Source organism: Plectropomus leopardus, chromosome 17, assembly GCF_026936395.1.
Source record: "Plectropomus leopardus strain MGB_pleo_1.0 chromosome 17, ASM2693639v1, whole genome shotgun sequence".
Classification (NCBI taxonomy): domain Eukaryota; kingdom Metazoa; phylum Chordata; class Actinopteri; order Perciformes; family Serranidae; genus Plectropomus; species Plectropomus leopardus.
In genome coordinates this window covers 2,777,415-2,794,621 of record NC_142192.1, presented here as the reverse complement: position 1 = coordinate 2,794,621, position 17,207 = coordinate 2,777,415, and the positions used below count along the sequence as shown (strand labels likewise).

Sequence of the window (17,207 nt, the reverse complement as noted above, 5' to 3'; positions counted from 1 at the left end):
AGGTATATGTTTTCCATAAGGACAATAAAGTCAAAAACTCTAAATTTCCACACATTATGTGTGTGGGTAAAATAAGTAATACTGTTTTCTTTTAACAATCATTACTGAGATGAAACTCACCAAACATTTAAGCCTGACCAGCTATCTAACCAGCAAACAAGTCTGTTTCATATTAAGCAGCTCAATGAAGTAACTCCACTGAAGTGAAGCAGGGCAACTCTGAAAGAGAGCAGATAATAATAATTTTGAACAATACATGCAGTCTCGTACAGTGTAATGGCTGGCTTACATGCAGTCAACACCCTGGTATACATCATGACACATTATATCAGATCAACAAAAAGACAGGCCCAGCATAAATGAAGGGCATGTAACCAGAGCCTCCCGTGACCTAAATATACAGCATGTCCATCAGGGGAATGGTGATGGGATGTTTCTCTGGAGTGCAAAGTCAGAATGAAACAGTAGCTGGGTGTCTTGCATTTTCACTAAAGTCATCAATCAGTTTGTTTTTTTCTACAAAGTAGATTTTCAGGGAGACTCGATGACTGATGGCTACACTAAAAACTGAAGAAGTCACCTTGGAAACTGTGAAGACACATTTGGCAGATTTCTGTTTATATAACAATACGATGGACTGTTTTAGCATAGCAAAATCTAAAGGAATGCAGTGATTGTTAGATTCTGGGCCAATACCGATGGGATACTGATGCTGATCTGAATGCCAATCTTTAAAATAACAAATTAGCCGATGCTGAAGTTTTGTTGTTCTTGATGATTAGACAGTTTCAATGTTTGTCCTCCTGCATCACCAGCGCATCATCAGAACCCGGATGGGGAAATATAATTCTGGTGACTGAGAGAAGTTAATGCAGCACTTGAATGCTTATAGGGTGCTAATATTTATGTTTTTGGGTGTCGTGGAGAGCTCAAAGACAAATGATGACACTGATTGTAAGCATTATTAGGCGGCTATTATTAGAGTGCAAATCCATCATGTTATCAGGGCCGCTGTGGGTACACTGTGGTAATTATTTCTTTATAATTTTACATTACAGAGGAAAAATCACAAAACTTTATAAACTCTGCATAAATGTTCCACTACTCAAGAACTATACAACAGGCATTTTTCAGCAGCTGCTGGAGGCTCTACAGAGACATGCGTCTGCATCACCTACTGTCAGGCTGTAAATCAGGTTACTATATTGCGGCTGAGAGACCAGTTAAGACGTTCCTGTTCTATTGAACACAGGTTTTAATGAGCTTAAGTTCTGAAAAACCTTCACTCAGCAGAGTCAAATTACTACATTAATAACAAATTATGAAGTAAAAGCGCACTTGCGTTTCTGTGCATGCCTGTAGTGGCAGTGCTGGCCTTTATCAGGATCAATTATAAGATCAGAGACAGATTTCACGATCAGTAGATGGATTTATTATTGGTCAAGCTATTGAAATAATGCTAAAATCACATCTATAATAAAATCCTGTGTTTGGTTCATTTTCTTTCATACCACAAACAAACTGTACCAGAGTCTGTTTGGGAGCGGACCGGAGAGGACCGGCAGCTTTCACACAAGCCCAAACGAACCATACTAATCACAGAAGCACAGAAGTTTGTTTTACCCGAAACAAACAGGGTGGGTGTGAAAGTACCCTTATTTTCTATAACTGGAGTTTGCTCTTTAATGAACAGAAAGTATTCAGTTAAAAAAGTTTTTTGTCCACACAACTATGGTGCTTTTTAATCTCCCATGACTACATTTACAACTACCACAGTGAATATAAAACAGCGGCAATGTTTCTATGTGTAGGTGAGAGGAACAGGAGTAACATCAAGTTTTTCCAGTTGAAAAAAAGTCCTTCTCTAATAACTGTGGGATGTATTCGGGTCTGAATCTGCATATTTTTCACTATCTCCACCTCTGCCCCACAGACCTATGGCCTACTTACTATAAACTCCCCTTTGCCTGGCACTGGGTGACCTACAGGCCTATATAAACACCACATCCACTCACCCTGTTCACGTGAACCCATATTTAATGCTCTCACACAAGCATGACCACCACACATCAGCCCAGCAGACAATTCTCTAAACCACTCAGCAGAAAGAGAGAAAAAAAGTCTTTCTCGAGAAGAAAGAATTTACACCCTCTCCTTTCCACCAGCTGGCCACTTTCCAAAAAGGATTCCCACAATTTTCCAAGATGGCTGAAGGGATTTCTGGGAATATATTGGGAGCAGGCTAGCGCATGTATGTGTGTGTGAAGAGGGGGTTGTAAAGAAAGTGCTGAGCAGTGCTAAAAAAGAAGGGAGGCACTTTAACACTTGTTTCTAACCTGTCCATCTGGAGAGCAGAGCCTGCATGGATGGAGGGAGACAATGTCCTAGATGGAGATGGAGATACAGAGGGAGTGGGGGAATTTCTAGGAACACAGGAAGAACATTTGGAGGGCCAGCAAATGTGCTGTGGATGTGGAGCCATCCCATAAAGAAAAGTATGAAGGGAAGGGAAGGGAAGGGAAATGAATGAAATATGGATGGACTGCTGTCATCCATCTTTTACAACTCAGAAAGTTTGGGGCATGATGACCGTATTTTTATACCATATTGTTTCGGGCAAAGGTTGGATGAAGACAGTACAGTTACCATGGTGATGTGGCAAATTTTGATTGGCCGAGCGCTGAAAGCCTGGAACAATGAGCTCCTCAGGTCTGCGGGGAGAAGTGTGGTCCATGCTTTCCTGTCAAAAAAAGGCAGAAAAAAAGAAAGATTTTTCTTTCAAAGACGAAGACCATGTGATAAAAGACATGCATTGGGTTTTACATGTCAGATATTTCAGTGAAGGTTTAGACAACATGTTATTTTTCACAGAGTTCAGAGGGTCAGACAAAGGGTGGGTTCCTTCTGCTCTCGAGGAACATGAAGTCTCAAGTTCAGAGACACTCTGACCCTGTGGCATTGTGGCTTTACGACCCCCTGCCCTCTCACTCTCTCTCTGTCCCTCTGTCACACACATGCACGCACGCACGCACGCACTCAAACATGCATGCGAGCGTGCGCGCACACACACACACACACACACACACTTGCACACATTCTCATTTCAAACTCTCACATGCAAATCTCACATCAGATATGATTTGTGTTCCAAAAAACAGAGCAGATCAATATTTTTTTAGAGCATAAACATAGTAACTCAGGCACACTTATACAATCTCACATGTCTGGAGATGCATACACACACTGCCAAGTTCCTCTCACATTGTCTAATTTGAAGCAGCCTCGAGGCAAGAGAGCTGCAGAGGAGAAAGGGAGGGAAGAAAGCCAAACAAATTTTCAATCTTCCCTTTTCCAGGAAAAAGAAGAACGAGGAAGCATTGCTTCCACGAATTGCTTGTGGCCAAGGGTCCTGCTGTGCATGTATGCACGCACACAAACACACACACACACACACACACACACACACACACACACACACACACACACACACACACACACACACACACACACACACACACACACACACACACACACACACAGCTCCCCTCAGTGCTTCGAAAACATCCATAAATGCCCAGAGTAAGATTTATAGCTCTGAGAAGCAGCAGCCAAAAGCTTTCCAAGGAAGGCAGCTTGGCTGCAGGGCCTGTGTGCTGACAGAGACAGTCTGCAGGCTACAGCTAGAGCTAACCAGCTAAAGATACATCAACTTGTTCACTAAACTTTCTCTTTCTTACTCATTATGTCAACAACATGCAAATAACAATGAGCATTATTCCAAATCCACAGACATACATATGTATGCATGTATGTCAATTGAAACAGCTGAGAAAAAAAAAAAAACCTGCACTAGGAAATACGAATGTTGCAGATACAGTGCGGATAGGCTCATACAGATGGATAGGCTCAATTTTTTGAGTGACAAGCAATATGTTCACTTAAATTGTTAGAGTTTGGTGTGAAGAGACCTTAACTCTTGAACTCTTGGCAAGAAAGCAAAAGCATGTTTGCCAAAAATTTATACTATTCCTTTAAGATAATATGTGAGGCTATATAATGGCAAATATGGAAACAATGATGAAAATATATACTTCTATTAAATGTAATGCTGCATTAAGAATAAAGTACGATCAGCACAAGATTGCCTTCTCCTGGACATAAGAGTGTAACTGTGTACAGTGTGGGGAGTTGGAGGCAGGACAGAGTCGGGGGTCTAGTAACAGATATCAGCAGTAGCAGTGGTAATATATAGCTAAGAGTAAACCCAGGGAAAATCCCCTCCCCTCAGCAGCACTCACGCAGTAAAAGAGTCAGCTTTAACGGCTACATTCCCCATAAAAACTTCATTGTGAACTCAGTAATGCACTTTCTCTGACTCTATATATAGTCTGAAGAGATAGTGTTCTGATGCTACCTCAGGGGTCAACTAGGAACTGACAATGTGACTTAAAAAAGGATTAGTTTGTCAGTAAGAGCATTTTCCAGATGTGGATCGTTTTGCACAATGTGCCAATAGTTCTAAACAACCTTCTTGATATTACTGGTCTTCTGGGTGTAAGTGGTACATTTGATGAAAGGAGACTTTGTTCTTGAAGTTTCATGACTTGTGTGAGTCGGCCACTCAGTCTTGTGTTTTAAGTTTCACAGGAGCAACATTCCACCATTCTTCACTGTAGGGCTGCCCCTTTAAAGTCGGAGATTCAAATCATCAGTCGGAGACCCTCAGTCGACAGATTACTTAAAGTCAGGTTTTTTATTTGTTTTTTGCCAGTCAGTGTGTTGTACAGTGTACTTTTGGGGACATTATGTTCCCCTGATTTGCTCGAAGTGAGTGCTCTTGACTTTCACGCTACTCTTTGGTACAGAGAGCTGTGGACATGCAGGCAGCGGCACAGAAGAGGAGAGAGAAGAGACATTCTGCTTAGAAGTGGTGAACTTACAGAGTATGATACAGCCTCTGGCTTTTGTTTGATATCTAGTGTCAACAAAAAAATGTTGTACATTTCCAGCCCACCGTTAGCGCCTTGCTTCTTTACTATGTGACATGAATGCCACTGTCACACTAAACGTCCCGCTGAGCACGTTGGAACTTTAAGTCTTTGTATGGAAAGAAAACAAATCGTTGAATATTCGTGTTGAACAGCCAAATCTAATTCGACTGGCATAATTCTGAGTCTGGCACAGCCCTACTTTTTTTTGTCATCTTTCAGTTTCTTAGAAATGTTCTAAAATCCTTGAAACATCCTAAAATCCTAGAAACGTCATAAAGTCTGAGGAACGCCCAAACATCCTAGAAATGTTCTTAAAACCAAGAAACGTCCTAATATCCTGGAATCATCCTATTATTCTTTAAATGTTGTAAAATCCTAGAAATGGTTTAAAGTCCTAAAAACATCCTAAAATCCCAGAAATGTCCTAAAATCTTAGAAATGTTGAAATGTCCTAAAATCCTGGAAACGTCCTATGGTAAATATCCTAAAATCTCAGCAACATCCTAAAATCCCAGAAATGTCCTAAAGTCCTAACATCCTAAAAAGTACAGTTGAGGCGTTTTTTTCGAGGTTGCTCGGTCTGAAAAATATCATGTCCTCCAGCATGATCTTTTCTTCTGGAGGACCGCCTGCTCTGATTCTCTATCCTGCTGAAACTGAAGAGTCATCTCCAATGGTCTTCCAGGATTTGTGCAAGTTATTTCTTGTCTTAAAGATATATATTTTTTGAACCAATGTTATGCTTCTTCAGAACTTGTCAGCAGAACTTGTAGAGGAAATCTCGGGCCTAGCCTTCATCAGCATGACACATTTGGGTTGCTCTGGATAGTCATGAGTATTCTTGACATTACTTTGATCCTCAGCAAATGTCTCCCCTTTCACTCTATAGCCCGCAGCATTAACATCGAGGCATTTAAACATACCTTCTCTAAGAGCATCTCGGCTACACTTCCTCGAAAGCACAAGCGCGAGACTTAGCATGCCCATTGCTGGGACGACCACTGCGTACAGCTGCTGACCTCTGACCTCTCCAAACATTAAGAGACATGTTCAGGACTGCATGCACAAAAAGTGTTGCTTGGGAGGAGAGAATCTGTTGAACGCTTCATTCTTTCTGCTCCACTCACGACTTACAGTCATAACTAAGCCGAGCATCGAGTCTGTGGACTGTGGTTTCTTCATGTAAATGCACATTAACAAATACACACTCATACATAAGGAGGGAAAAGAGAGAAAGAGTTGCTGGCTGCTTCTTCTGAGATATCTCTGGCACGGATCCAGAGTTCTCACTAAGATAGACTGACACACACACACACACACACACACACACACACACACACACACACACACACACTCTCTCTCACACAAACACACAACTTTAGAGACAGGCCTGGAATGCTGCCCAGATTCCCAAACATGCCTGGCGTTATGTATAGCGTTATGTAAGTATGCAGAAAAGAGGGCTCATTTGCTTCTTATCTCTACACACTAAACCTACAGTGAGTGCCTACAGAGAGACTCTATGGGGTGTATGTGTGTGTATGTGTGCCATGCTGTGTCATGTCAACTGGCAAGCTTTACATAACACACGCACACACACACACGCACGCACACACACACACACACACACAAACACACACACACACACACACACACACACATACGCACAGCAATGTTGTAACCCACTTCTCTCGCTCTATCAAACTGTGTTTATTCTCTGCGAGATGCAGGGTGGAGGAATGTTGTTTTCTATGGGGATTCAATTCACTATTCACTGCAGTCTTACTGGTGCAAAACCCTTTCCTGGAAGCTAACATGAACCAATCCCACTTCATGTCAGCTCAACGAGGGCTCAGCAGTCCCACGGTTTGGGGTTAGCAGGGAGCTGCATTTTTTACCTCCACTAAGAGGAATAAGGCAGCTGAGGCTACGTCACCTCCGCTGTCCAATCAGTCCCAGCAAGACGTCATGCCATCAATCCCATGCTTTCAGGCCTGTCACATGACAAAGCCCGCAGCTTGTTATTGTTGTTTGTTTAGTGCTCTATTTATAGACCTCCATGATGCTCTTTAACCAAATTCTTTAGGTTGCTGGAGGGTTGGAGAGGAGAGAATCTGAGCTGAGAAACAAAGAGCTCATTCTGCAGGAGTTGGACAGTGGAAGTGGGTCTGTTGTGCTGCAGAGACGCCATATTTCACCTAACTAGGCTAGGAGTTATTCAGTGTGACGCCAGTGGACTCGCAGAGCCACTGTACACATGCTGATACACACAGAAAGGGCTTTAAAATTTTACTGGCCAGGATGTTCCAATAACTACAGGCTTTCCCTAACTCATAACTCAAACCAAGTTACAAATTAAAGCTGCACTACTCAATATTATTAATATATTTAAGCGACTGTTCCTTATTTATGACAGGAGAGGAGGTGGTGCAAAAAGTGGGAGACATGTCAAATAACTTTTTGTTAAGCAGTGGGCTGGACTTTTGTTTTTATTCTGGCTTAAGGGAGAGGTATACTGACTAAAATGGTTGTCTTTTGTATTTATTTTATGGCTGACTTTTAAAGAAAAGTTTTTTTCTTTAAAAATTGCAAGAAAAATTACAAAACAAAAAACAAAAACAAAAAAATCTGAGATTAAAATACTGATACTTGATCAAAATCAAAATTATATCAAAATTATCCTACATGTCTCTTTTGAAATTTGGCAAAAAACACCCAAAACAGTTTACACAAACTAACCAATATGCACAGTAGGAGAGGATTTTGTCTTCAACTTCAACATTCTAACATCGCAGGCAAAGCTTTAAAAATCTAATAAATAATTTAGGGTGGAGGTAGGTTTGTGAATTTTCCTCCAGTCACTCAGAAAGGCTCAAAAATATCTGTGGCTTTGGGGGAGTCAAATAAACAAAATTAACAAATAAATGCAAAAATAAAGATAAATAAATAATCTGATAAAGAACAGTCCCTTACATGCACAGTGTTACTTATAACGAAGAGCACACAGTAGTTTTACCACCGACTCTGCATTTCTCCTCAGCTCCATATAGCGTTCCAGCCTCTTTTAGGTAATTGTTGTTGTTTGCCAGTCCACAAATGGACTGTTTGGTTCTTGGTAAAAAAATCCCCACTAATATGACATCCACTGTGTGCTAAAGGCCTGCACTAAATGACAGGCTGACAAAGCTAGCAGCTAGTAGTAGTAACAGAGAGGCACAGTATAATGGTGGAAGAGCAAATGATAATAAGTAGCTGGGGAAAACAAGGTGAGCCCTCTTTTAAGGAGAGGTTTAAAGAGTTTGCAAAAGTTGTATAGTGTGAACAAATCTCTTTCAGCTGTACAGACAGGACTGAGAGATATGTGGCTAAGTGGAGTGCCTACTTAAAGTTCATTGCTGACGTGGACAGATCAAGGCAAACCATGTGCATGAGACTCATTTACACACTCTATTGGTGTCTGAAAGCTAACCTGCCGCTTGCAGATCAGAGTAAATTGTAGTGCATATGTATGTGGGAATATGAATTTGTTTTATGTGCTTTCTTATTTTATTTCTTGTTTGTGGTTTTTTTCTTAGAATTACTTTTTTCTAAAAATGCATTATTATTATTTTATTTTTATATTTTGTTGTTTATTGTTTCATATATATATATATATATATATATATATATATATATATATATATACGGTAGCTCCAGAGCTAATACTAATATTTCAGACAAGATACCACTTTGGATAATAGCAATCACCTCTGAATACTTGGCAAACACAGTGTATGCGTCAGCATTAGCATGCACACAGGACAGTACTATATGCAAATGCAAATGAATGTTGGGTAATTTTTTTGTTCCACATACAGAACAAAAAGGCAAACTCCTGAAAAGTTACACACTGTTTTTTTTTAACCCAAACCCTGAGCCAGTATTTTTTTTTTTAAGAAATGAAATGAAGGTCAGACTTTTCTGCTGTGATAAGCTGGTATAATACTATTACTTTTCCATTGTTATTGTTTGTCCATTGTGAATAATGAGAACCACGAAAGGTATTTTTCTCCTACCAAGGTGATACATGACTTCAGCCAGAGGTCAGTCAGTCAGTCAGTCAGTCATTTTCTGTAACCGCTTGTCCTCGCAAGGGTCGCGGGGGGGCTGGAGCAATCCCAGCTGTCATCGGGTGGAAGGCGGGGTACACCCTGGACAGGTCGCCAGACTATCGCAGGGCCAACACATATAGACAGACAACCACACACGCTCACAGTCACACCTAAGGGCAATTTAGAGACACCAATCAACCTGACTGTGGGAGGAAGCCGAAGACCCCGGAGACAACCCACGCAGACACGGGGAGAACATGCAAACTCCGCACAGAAGGGCCCCCGCTCATGGACCGAACCCCATTCCAACCGGGTTTTGAACCAGGGACCCTCTTGCTGTGAGGCAACAGCCACCATGCCGTCAGCCAGAGGTGCAAATAATAATAGTAATAATGGAAGCATTGCTATTGTTAATGCTGGCTCACAATCGTTAAAGTTAAAACTTCCACCTGTGCTTTTAGAATCCATCACCATCCATCACCTTAACTGACCTGACCCCGGACTCAGGTAGCTTGGATATGGCAGCAAGGCCTGGAACAGTCTTTTAAAGTAGCTGTCAATAAACCTCTTCTAAAGAAGCCCACTCTTGATCTTGAGATTTTAGCTAACTATAGACCGAATATAATCTCCCCTTTATTTCTAAAATCCTTGAGAAAGTGGTTGCTCATCAACTCTGTGACGTTCTCCAAGATAATAGTTTATTCGAGGACTTTCAGTCAGGCTTCAGACTTCATCATAGTACAGAGACGGCACTTGCAAAAATTAATAACGCCTTATTTATCCCTTCTGACACAGGTCTGGTCTCTGTTTTAATCCTTTTAGATCTCAGTGCTGCTTTTGACACCACTGACCATCAAATCTTGCTGCACAGACTGGAACAGTTAATTGGCCTTAAAGGAACAGCACTAACCTGGTTTAAATCTTACTTATCAGATCATTCCCAATTTGTTCACATCAATGATCAATCCTCCAAGCATACTAAGGTCTGCTTACGAGTGCCACAAGGTTCTGTGCTTGGACCGATCCTTTTTACTTATATATGCTTCCTCTAGGCAACATTATTAGAAAACACTCTATAAATTTTCATTGTTATGCTGACGATATGCAATTGTATTTATCTATGAAACCAGATGAAACTGATCAGCTATCTAGACTTCAAACATGTCTTAAGGACATAAAAGCCTGGATGAGCCATAATTTCTTGATGTTGAATTCAGACAAGACTGAAGTTGTTGTTCATCTAGGTGTGGGCAACATATCGAATATACTTGACGTATTGCGGCTTGTTCCATGTGCCATGTATAATTACCATATCATGAACACTGAGTATAAATTGGCACACGTTTTGATAAGCTACCAGCGTTATGGTTCTCTGGCTCTCTTCTCTATGGCTCTCTGCCTCTCACAGACACACACACAGAAACACAAACACACACACACACACACACAAAGCAGGGCTTTTGCAGAGCTCCAGACCCTGACTATTTAGTCACATTTTGCAACCACGGATCACTAATGCGATTTGCAAAAACTATTAATATATATGAACTGGAGAGCTGTTAGTTTGTTTCCAGCTTACAGAGAATAAATCATCACATTTTACAGCCCTGTGGTAACAGACTAACTTAATGAGTGAGCATTTAGGAGCACCAGTGAGACTTACAGATATTAGTAATATTTGAACAGGAGAGCTGTTAGTTTGTTGCCATCAACACTTCCTGCCAGAAATGAGCTAGGACCTTACTAATAAAAGCACCATGGACAAAATGCAAGCTTTTATATATTTGTAATTCCATGCTGATTGTACTGCAGTTATGCTATGTTGTTACAAACAATTAAAATAAAATTTAAAAAATAAATAAAAATGAAATCATCCACTGCTGACAAGGACGCATACTGTACATGCACCACAAGAAATATTTACCTGGTAGTTTGAGTGACGTAAGAAGTAGTCAGGGCATCCCGCTAAGGCCATGGTGTTCCTTCAGTGTTCCCTCTGGGGGAATGACACCCTCTAGTCTCACCAGCACCCTGATCATGACAGAGACAGACACACAGCACAGAAAAGAGACTGAATGAATCACTCAGCTGGCTGAACAAGGATTACAAGAGGAAATACAAATTCAAAAACAGGACCGAATGATGATGGATAAAAATAAAGTAACATAGTAATAACTAACAAAAAGGTGAATCAAACAAACCATCCCAAATGAGTGATTGTTACTAAACACCATGCAACAACTTTATAGAAGCTGGTATCTGTTTGGTAACCTTAGGACAAGACACAAAAACCCTACACTCGTCTGTCTGCTAAAGAGGAGACAAAGCCTGCATGTGCAAATGAATGTGCGTCCATGTGCACACCGAATCCAATGTAAACACAGCCATTGTGTATGAAACACACACACACACACACACACACACACACACACACACACACACACACACACACACACACACACACAAGTCAGTTCCCAAACAAAGCCTGGGGCTTAAGACTAAATATGAAACCCTCTCTGAGCTAGCAAAACTCACCACCTGCAGACTGAAGGGGACGGCAAAAGGGGAGAAGAGGGGGAGAGTCTTTCTGAAGGGGCTTGAAATATGAGTTGGCTATTCCCACTGCACTGGGCAGCATTATCTGCTGTGAGTAAGCAGAAGGAAGTTATGCATTTGTGTGTGTTTGAGGATAAACACGCTGAAATAAATATCCTTTTTGAGCTGTTCTGTCTTGTGTTGCTTGGATGCTTATGAAAATCATGTTGTTTTGCATTATAGAGGGATATTGTTGATGCAAGTTGCCTTTAAAGGGATAGTTTAGACTAGTTTAGACTTGGAGAAGCAGACTGGGGAATTGATATAGGAACATAGATACCACGTTCCCTGTTTGACGTGCAGATGCACGGGCATCATATTGGGGAGGTCGCGATCCCCTAGGTAACAAAAACATGTGTACTGAGAGATTTCACTACAAAATCGACTGTATCTCGCTTAATTCTGAACCAATTTAATGAGATCTGTTTTGTTATGCACATCGGAAAGTGAATGTGATAGTGGCTACTTGCTTGAATTAATTTCAGTTAGAGGAAGCAAACTACTTTTATTTCATGCAACTGAATTTTATTTACCTTCATACTTCCACTACACTATTATTGCACCTCTCTATTATTGCAATTTTCACAACAGCAGGGAGAATCGATTTCCTAAATTTAAACCTGCCAGCTTTATTATTACGTGTGTAATATTTCTGAGATGTAGCGAAGTTGCATGAAATTTAAGTAATTATGATAGCAACAACAAAATACCATTGATTGCTGAGTCAAAGGGATATATTATGAATCAGAGTAGACTTTATGGGCCAAAAAGAGGGGAAATGTCTGTAAAAACTGGAGGCCCAGAAAGAGCACAAGCTAACAGTGTAAACTGTAAACCTCTGATCATGGACCCTGGAAGTTACAGCTGCCATGAGTAGAACTTGGTTACAACACAACATTAGTATATTTCTAAATCAGAGGATGCTATCTCTTCACACTTTATTGGTTGTTTGGCGAGTCCCTTCATTTATTTGTAGATTTCTAGTATTATTTTACCAGATGATTGGGTACAACAGTGCTCTTAAGTAAGTGTCTCTCTTGCTTATTTGATGGTACTTTCATGATTTCCTCTTGAGAGAATGTTCACAGCAAACGCTGTGTTGTCTAGGTCAATACGTTTCCATGCATAGTCAGATGGAGCTATATCTCGATTAGGCCATTTAACTGGACCACAGTCCTTATCCCAGTATACAAACACCAGGAGAGAATCCATTTATTGACTGAAGTATTTCTGACTCCATGGTTGGTAGAGCTATGCCCCCTTTCAGCTAGCTGCTATTGGACCTTCTTTGGTTGAACTATTATGTCACATATTAAACAAGTTAGCAAGCGTCAAACAGGTTGCATGTCAAACGCTGAAAACATGGATAACTTTTCGGCACTATACATTTCATATGTTCTCTACCCTTTACTTTTTACCTTTGTCTTGGTTTGTTTTCTTTCATTCTTCTTTTTTTCTGGCTTTCTTCTACAAATATATGCTATTCGACTTTTGACTTTTTCTAACATCATGTAAATGTACTGTGCCCTATGGAGTGTTGATCACAATATTCAGTGCAGCTGCCCACTGCTAATCCTTATTTGGAGCATGCACCATCTTTGAAATCTTGAGAAAAGTTTACTTTCAGTCAGATCCTGCAACAGCAAGTCCTGAGCAGAAATGCTGACTTGCAGTGTAATATGCTGGGCAGCACTGTTAAACTTACGCATAGGAACACGGACGTTCTACGGCTGAGAAAATGTAGCACCAGTAGTATAAACTTTAATATATGTATGTATTAATATTGATTTTTCTAGGCGGCTATAAGTCCTTCTCGTCATTGGTGGTACTACCATCTGCTTCTCCAAATTGGAAGCATTCCCACTGACATCTACTGTTTGTAATATTATGTCTCTGGATAAATACCCCATATACTTCACTTCAAAAAATCCAAGCTATCCCTTTAAGAGGGTTAAAAAAACAATTATACAGCTTGCAGCTACGCCCCAAAATTAATTCCAAGTGCTTAAACATGAGGACAAACGGGGTCCTTGGCCTTCAACTGTGTCGTTTATTGAATCCGATTTCTATCTACATCTAATTGTTTTGGTTGGAAACCCCTCACCTGTTGGTGAAAATCCCTGATCATATCAAAATAAGATCAACTGCTCTCTAACCCCTATCTACCCACTCGAATTCATGGAAAGCTGCAATAACATTTCAGACATGTCATCCAGCTCATTCTCTCAATTCAAGAGAAATGCTAATGCTCCACAAAGGAAGAAATAACTTAAGATGTATATTTCTGCAGCCCACATACACATTTCAGCAAAGTGCTGCAACTGATACTCCTTCCAACAAAGCTTCAGCAAACTGAATCTACACACACACACACGCACACACACACACACACGCACACACGAACTCTGCATCTCTCTCACTAAATAGCTCCACTCACTCTTTGACTCTGCTGGTTTGTCTTCGCTTTCTCTCCCAGCATGTCTCCATTGTACTGGTCATTATATAACAGATATCAGATGGTTCAAACAATATCTCTTCCTCCTCCTCCTCCTCCTCCTCCTCCTCCTCTCTTCTCCCTCTCTTTTCACCCCACTAATTACTGTTTCCACTGGGGCTCTGCTATCTTTAGGTCGCTCTGCTGAGTGAGAATGTGCGTCTAAATGCGTGTGCATAGTCACAGCCTCTCTGCTCCTGATAATTATACACTTTCTATTTTTTTATTTTTTTTATTGTGACCGCTTTTATATCTCACACGTTCTTGCACAGGCTCATGTTTGTGTTCACACCAATCAAACTGCTGCCTGCCCAAAAGGGCAAGCTTGGCTGATTGTATGTGTGGCTAATAGGCCTGAAAGAGAAGCCAAAGCTCCGAGTGCTTGACATTTGCTGACATTTGTGGTTCCTCCTGCAAAGAAAGGGAGTAATTCAGCTTTACTGGTCATACAGGAAGATCTAGAGAATTAAACAGAAAGGAGAGCAACTTAATAATGCCACACGAGTGAGTGTGTGTATGGATACAACATGCCACACTTCTACATCTTTCCAAGTAGAATTGAGCTAAGATGCGGATATTGTCAAAAAAATACAAGGACTGCATTGCAACCTCACCAGTGACAGTGTTAAACAGCGAACTATCCATCTGCACCTGTCCTTTACAGAAAGTAGCGTAACTCTGCCACACAGGGCCTCTTAAAGGCCCTAATGTTGCCTGATCTTAAATAGATGTGCAGTCTTCTTTATGCACCAGGAGGGAAGTAAGGAGGAAGTTTAGCAGCGTGCAGAGATTAGCCTACATTAAGCCACAGCTAATGGAGCTTTATGACAGACCATCAACACACACACACACACACACACACACACACACACACACACACACACACACTCTCTCTCAGTTTATCCTCCTTGTTGCAGTCATTCTTCTTGCATGTGCTGTGGGATGGGTTCAGATAACTCCCTTACAAAGTAGCAATTAGTGGAAGAAACCAAAGTGCAGCTACAGTGAGAAGAAGAAACAGTCACCACAGAGGCTGTTTGACACGATGGAGCAGCTAGACTGATTGAGGAGGAGTTGTGTTACAGGGATAGTTTGGATTATTTGAAGTGGGGTTGTATGGGGTACTTATCCATAGTCAGTGTGTTACATACAGTAGATGTAAGTCGGTGTGCTCTCAGTTTGGAGAAGCAGGCTGCAGCCTGACACGTTAGCTAAGCAAAGTGCTGCTGTGGAGGGGTCAGCAACATGAAAGTTCCATCTAAAAGAAAATCTATATCACATTAAGTTAAGGCTAAATTGAGAGTATTTCCACTGCTTTACCTTTCCGTCAGACAGCCTGTTTTGAAATGGAAGCTGTTAATGGCCTTATTTCCACATCTATGCTCTTAATAAAGCCACCAGACTCCATCAACCCTTAAGGACTGTTTGGTGTATTTCACACACTTTTGGCTGGAGCCAATCCCAGCTGCATGTAGTATATTGAAAATAAATTATTTTTTTGATTTAACATCTAAAAACAGTGCCATCATGACAAAAACCTAGAATTTAAAGGGTTAAAATTCTGAAAATTAATGAATATTTTATAATAATTATTATTATTACAATAACTAATGTTGGTACAAAAACTGACTCAATGAAAGTAGAAAATAATATTAATGTATAATATTTTATAAAGCTTGATTTTGAAAAGCACATTTTGGGTGCAGTGCCAAAAGACTGCCTGGGTTAAGAAAAGCAGTTATTTTAAGCGAGAGCTGCTGCTCTACTGATGCTTAAATCAGTTAGTAAGTGTTATTGTGTGACTTTGGTAAATCAAAACTAACCATTTTAAATACTAAAGTCACACAATGACACAAACGAAACAACTGTTTGAGACAGCAGTAGACCAGCAGCTCCTGTGTTCAGTGATGTTAATAGAATACATTTTTGCTGACCCATCCACAACAGTACATTGCCTCGTCTCTCTGACTCCCAGCCTGCTTCTCCAAACTGGGGAGATGCTGACCGCCATGTACGGTATATAATATAGTTTCAACAGATAAGTACCACCATGTACGGTATATAATATAGTTTCAACAGAATAAACAGTTTCAATACCCCCCCCCCACCTCCACAAATACAGTATATGAATACAGTATATATATGAATTCCAGCTAGTGATCTTCAGAAAGTCTACTGCAGAGATGCATGCTCTGTATGTCAGTCTCTCTGATATTACCTACAGTCGTTTGACATACTTTTAGAGATCGACGGTGACTCATGCCAAAGCTAAAAATATCACTAAAGCGTTGGTAAAGTAAGTTGAAAAGCGTCTCCCCTCCTCTGCATCCATCTGCATGACCATTGATAGCAGCGGGTCTGACACTGGGTTAAACCGTATGCCTTCTATGCCGAGTTTCCAAACAAATAAGACCAGTGCTTACGGTAATCAAAGGGCAGCACGCAGCTCAACAATCGTGTCCACGACGCGCAGCGAAGCAGCACCCGGCGCGCTTCGACTGTCCTCGTCTGGATCTCCACACAAACTGCTTCCCCCAGAAAACTCTGTCCGCTGTTCTGTTGCCTTCACCTTGTCCCCCAGTCACCGCCACCTCCCACCCCCTCGAGGTGCTTTCCTTTGCACACGGACACACACATAAACGCACACACATGCACTGTTCTCAACCTGCACTTTTCCACCAGCTGACTCTTCTCGCTCGAGCTCTCCGCGCGCGCGTACACATTCACACGCACGCACACACTCTCGCTGTAGGAAACCTCCTTTCTCCGCCCCGCCCTGCTCACAATAGCACACTACAAAAAACAGCGCCACCCCCCCCCCCTTTTTTTTTTACAAGCTGTTGGTAGAGTTATTAAATCTCATGTTTAGAATAATTATTCATCCTCAACAAGTTTTCAATGACCTTCTCATCTAAAAATCGCTTTCACTTTTTCTCAGACATTATTTACAGTCTATGTTTTTCAGTTAATATATATTGCAGAACTTTAATAGTTAATCGCAGTTAATTGCAGTTTTTTTAAACACATCTTCAAATC

General features: G+C 40.9%; 1 protein-coding gene across 1 annotated transcript in view; it reads right to left on the bottom strand.

Moving 5' to 3' along the window:
* LOC121958200 (growth factor receptor-bound protein 10-like) overlaps positions 1–16,825 on the bottom strand; it is an 81,299-nt gene extending 64,474 nt beyond the window's left edge. The window contains exons 1-3 of the mRNA XM_088090326.1: positions 16,595–16,825; positions 11,007–11,113; positions 2,647–2,740 (exon numbers count right to left, since the gene is read on the bottom strand). Coding sequence (XP_087946452.1) covers positions 2,647–2,740; positions 11,007–11,057 — 145 coding nt within the window. The 5' untranslated portion in view covers positions 11,058–11,113; positions 16,595–16,825. The remainder of the gene's footprint in view (positions 1–2,646; positions 2,741–11,006; positions 11,114–16,594) is intronic.
* Positions 16,826–17,207: the final 382 nt, after the last annotated feature.